This window comes from Hordeum vulgare, chromosome 2H (genome assembly GCF_904849725.1).
Source record: "Hordeum vulgare subsp. vulgare chromosome 2H, MorexV3_pseudomolecules_assembly, whole genome shotgun sequence".
Lineage (NCBI taxonomy): Eukaryota > Viridiplantae > Streptophyta > Magnoliopsida > Poales > Poaceae > Hordeum > Hordeum vulgare.
This window is the reverse complement of record NC_058519.1, coordinates 439407421-439412389: the sequence shown is the minus strand read 5'-3', so window position 1 is coordinate 439412389 and position 4969 is coordinate 439407421. Positions and strand designations below refer to the sequence as shown.

General features: G+C 45.5%; 1 protein-coding gene across 1 annotated transcript; it reads right to left on the bottom strand.

The window, feature by feature from the left end:
- Window positions 1-566: 566 nt before the first annotated feature.
- LOC123430220 (glutaredoxin-C3-like) lies at window positions 567-1415 on the bottom strand. The gene has a single exon (XM_045114103.1). It carries the CDS (start codon window positions 1283-1285, stop codon window positions 881-883), a length of 405 nt encoding a protein of 134 aa, XP_044970038.1. The 5' UTR covers window positions 1286-1415; the 3' UTR covers window positions 567-880.
- Window positions 1416-4969: the final 3554 nt, after the last annotated feature.

The window sequence follows — 4969 nt, the reverse complement described above, 5'->3', positions numbered from 1 at the left end:
ATAATATCAATTTGAGCTTTACACGGCCATGCATGTTAACAAAAGGGAGGCCCGCCCTAAAAAACGAAGAGGATATGAGTAGAGGATGCCATGGGCAGAAGGGGGCAAGAAGCAAGCAGCGAGTAGACACAGGCGAAGCAAAAAGTGTAAAGCTATCTCGAACAAAGCATAAAGGTAACATGCACACACGCAATGCTAGCTAGCTCATGCAAAAAAGACGAGCATGCATGCAGAAAGGTCCCTACTAAAATTACACCGGCCGGCGAGCACCGACCATTGGTACGAACACGTTGCCCACTTGTCTCTACAAAATCAAGTTTGTATAATTATTTATAGCCTTTGTTGTTTATCTGGCTAAGCAAATTAAATATAAGCCGTCTTTATTTTTTCAAATAAAAGGAGGTTGTATCACGGTCTGTGTGTGTGTGTGTCTCTATATATATAAGAATTCTCTTAGCATACAACAACATTGGACAGGTATCCAAAATCAGAAGCCATCATCTAAGCATTAACCACCATAGAATACAAGACAAAATGTCAAAGGATGAACACACAAGTAACAGAAGTTTAAACAAGGCAAGCCAAATAACTAACCAAAGGGAGATGAACACTAGATCTCTTTAGCACCAAATCAAGCACACACGCACATACACCGGTAGACTGGTAGTGCAAGCATGCACGCACTAGCTCCCACAAGCTCAAACAAGACGGAGGCAGTAGTGGTAAAAAAAACACCGACCTCTCACTCTCTCACACACTCACGCACACGCAGACGCACACGCACACCGGTGATCGATCTATAATTAACTGACCTTTGTGGATGTAAACATCTATCCTACTATTAGCCCCAACCAGTACGGTGCCACTGCCAATATGGCGCTCAGAGCCAGAGAGCGCCGGCCTCCTTGAGCAGCGGCACCAGGGAGCCGTTGATGTGCGCGGCCATCACGCGGTCCATGGCGCCGACCAGCTTGCCGCCGATGAATACGACGGGCACGACCGGTGCGGCTCCTCCGGGGCCGGCGCAGCCGAGGAGGTCGGAGAGGGCGCGCTCCAGTTCGAGGCCGCGAGGGTCGAGGTCCAGCTCGTGCACCGTGGGGTGCACGCCCATGCCGCAGAAGAGGCGCTTCACAGCGTGGCACATGCAGCAGCTGCTCACGCTGAACACCACCACGGCGCTCTCCGACGCCAGGCGCTCCACCCGCTCCGCCGCCGTCTCCGCCGCCAAGGCGACCGCCATCGCCGGCATGTACCACGCCTGCTCGGCCGCCGCGCCGTACTGCATTGGTCGATACCGCTGCGAAATTAACTAGCTAATTGGGTGGCCAAAGAACTGCTAATTAAGTAGCTAAGCGCGGGAGGTGATTTTAGAGAGGTAGCGTCAGCTGCTTTAGGGCTTGCGAGCTACAAGTGAGAAGAGGCGCATGTATATATAGAGCGGGGTCAGGGGCGTTTCGTTTTTTTTTTCTTTTGGAGTCCAAGGGTGCGTCTTCACGGAAAGGAGAGGGAATGTCTTTTTCTTTTCCAGGACGACCATGCATGTACTCCCTCCGTTCCTAAATATAAGTCTTTTAAACGATTTCACTAAGGGTCTACATACAGAGCAAAATGATTGAATCTATACTCTAAAATATGTCTATATACATCCGTATATAGTTCACTAGTGAAATCTCTAGAAAGACTTATATTTAGGAACGGAGGGAGTAGTAGATGATCTCCCGAGACGCATGCAACTTTAGACCCTGAAAACATCTATGATTGCGTGCCTGGAATACTTTCAGCATTTCGGTAGGCTTATTTTCATGTATCTTGATTGTGATAGTCTAAAAATTATTTCTTGATTGTTTCAGCAACTCGAAATTAAACCGTATATGTTCTGTTTAAAATAGGCCACTGCAGCTGCAGTGCTACAAAGGTTGATCCAAAAACTGGTACAAAGTCAAGCCTATTTCACATATTAGGATTTTTGCATGGAACTTCCTGCTTTTTTTTTTTAGACAAAGGCATGGAACTTCCTGTTATCTTGTTAAGAAATAAAAGAGAGTCAATGGACCAAATACATATTTTGGGTCAGTCGATTGACAACTCGATTCAGTCAAGCATGTGTTCCTACGTAATGAACTACCATCCCATCTGCCACTCCTGCCCCTACTTACATAGTACTCCTACATAGTTTTGTGCCTACACTAGTACTCCTGCATAGTCATGTCCCTACATAGACTTGACAGATGGAGGGATTGTTTGTTTCCCAGCCTCACTTTACCAAATTAAAATTTGTCAGCCACAACTTAGTTGACATGTGTTTGGTTTTTGCCATACTTTGTCTTGTCACACTTTATTGTCCCTATGACTCATTTGTCATAGAGTCAATTATTTTACCAACTTTTGTCAAAGTTTGGCGTTCATTTTTTCAGCCACACTTTGATGGCTTGCCACACTTTGGTTTGACAAAATTAGTCTCCAACCAAACATGCTCCTAGTGGGAGCTATGCCACCCCCCCTAAAAACAAGTGTTACAAGAAAGAAAGAATGTCACAGCCCTAGCTTTCATTTGTTTGCCAAGCATTCATGCATGCATTATAAAGACTTTGATGTTTAAATAGGAAGTGATCAAAACCCCAAATGTTTTAAAAAATTGACAATAAGGCAATAAAAATTAATACCTTAAAAGGAACCAGGAAAATGTTCCAAATACTTGGAAAAATAGTGACATAAAGTAAATTTGTCAAACCAAAATTCTAGGTCACAGGAACTTTTTGAAAAGGATTTTTGAGTTGACTAAATAGCTATTTGGAATGGAATTATTTTGATTCCTTCTATTTTAAAGTTTAAAAAATGTTCAAACTTTTATGTGGCATTGGATATTATTGTCTCTGTCACATAATAACATTTTTGGGTATTATATTTGGTCAAACAATTTATTTTAAATCCTAAAAGTAAATACCAGAAAGAAATAAAAGAGAAATGAAAAAAAAGAAGCTTACCTGTCGCCGCCACCTGGCCCAGCCCACCAGGAGGGCCTCTCCCTGTCGTCTTCCTCCTCCTGCCAGAAGGCAGGGGAGAAGGTGAGCACGGCAGCTCACCTCGCTGTTGGAAATATGCCCTAGAGGCAATAATAAATTAGTTATTATTATATTTCTTAGTTCATGATAATCGTTTATTATCCATGCTATAATTGTATTGATTGGAAACACAATACTTGTGTGGATACATAGACAAAACACTGTCCCTAGTAAGCCTCTAGTTGACTAGCTCGTTGATCAAAGATGGTCAAGGTTTCCTGGCCATAGGCAAGTGTTGTCACTTGATAACGGGATCACATCATTAGGAGAATCATGTGATGGACTAGACCCAAACTAATAGACGTAGCATGTTGATCGTGTCATTTTGTTGCTACTGTTTTCTGCGTGTCAAGTATTTGTTCCTATGACCATGAGATCATATAACTCACGGACACCGGAGGAATGCTTTGTGTGTATCAAACGTCGCAACGTAACTGGGTGACTATAAAGATGCTCTACAGGTATCTCCGAAGGTGTTCGTTGAGTTAGTATAGATCGAGACTGGGATTTGTCACTCCGTGTGACGGAGAGGTATCTCGGGGCCCACTCGGTAATACAACATCACACACAAGCCTTGCAAGCAATGTAACTTAATGTAAGTTGCGGGATCTTGTATTACGGAACGAGTAAAGAGACTTGCCGATAAACGAGATTGAAATAGGTATGCGGATACTAACGATCGAATCTCGGGCAAGTAACATACCGAAGGACAAAGGGAATGACATACGGGATTATATGAATCCTTGGCACTAAGGTTCAAACGATAAGATCTTCGTAGAATATGTAGGATCCAATATGGGCATCCAGGTCCCGCTATTGGATATTGACCGAGGAGTCTCTCGGGTCATGTCTACATAGTTCTTGAACCCGCAGGGTCTGCACACTTAAGGTTCGACGTTGTTTTATGCGTATTTGAGTTATATGGTTGGTTACCGAATGTTTTTCGGAGTCCCGGATGAGATCACGGACGTCATGAGGGTTTCCGGAATGGTCCGGAAACGAAGATTGATATATAGGATGACCTCATTTGGTTACCGGAAGGTTTTCGTGCATTACCGGAAAAGTTTCGGGCTCATCGGTAGTGTACCGGGAGTGCCGGGAGGGGTGCCGGGGACCATCGGGAGGGGTGTCACGCCCCAAGGGGTCTCATGGGCTATGGGAAGAGATAAACCAGCCCCTAGTGGGCTGGAATAAGTTCCCACTAAGGCCCATAAGGTTTGAGAAGGAAAAAACACAAGGTGGAAAGAGTTTCCAAGTGGGAGGATGGAATCCTACTCCAAGTAGGATTGGAGTAGGACTCCTCCACCTCCAATTTCGGCCAAACCTTTAGGTTTTGAGGCTGCCTCCTCCCCTCCCTCCCACCTATATATACGGAGGTTTTAGGGCTGATTTGAGACGACTTTTCCACGGCAGCCCGACCACATACCTCCACGATTTTTCCTCTAGATCGCGTTTCTGCGGAGCTCGGGCGGAGACCTGCTGAGACAAGGTCATCACCAACCTCCGGAGCGCCGTCACGCTGCCGGAGAACTCATCTACCTCTCCGTATCTCTTGCTGGATCAAGAAGGCCGAGATCATCGTCGAGCTGTACGTGTGCTGAACGCGGAGGTGCCGTCCGTTCGGTACTAGATCGTGGGACTAATCGCGGGATTGTTCGCGGGGCGGATCGAGGGACGTGAGGACGTTCCATTACATCAACCGCGTTCACTAACGCTTCTGCTGTACGATCTACAAGGGTACGTAGATCACTCATCCCCTCTCGTAGATGGACATCACCATGATAGGTCTTCGTGCGCGTAGGAAATTTTTTGTTTCCCATGCGACGTTCCCCAACAGTGGCATCATGAGCTAGGTTCATGCGTAGATGTCTTCTCGAGTAGAACACAAAAGTTTTTGTGGGCGGTGA

What these genes read in the sequence shown, in the direction of transcription:
- LOC123430220 (XM_045114103.1), bottom strand. Translation starts at nt 1,285, where the DNA reads ATGCAGTACGGCGCGGCGGCCGAGCAGGCGTGGTACATGCCGGCGATG.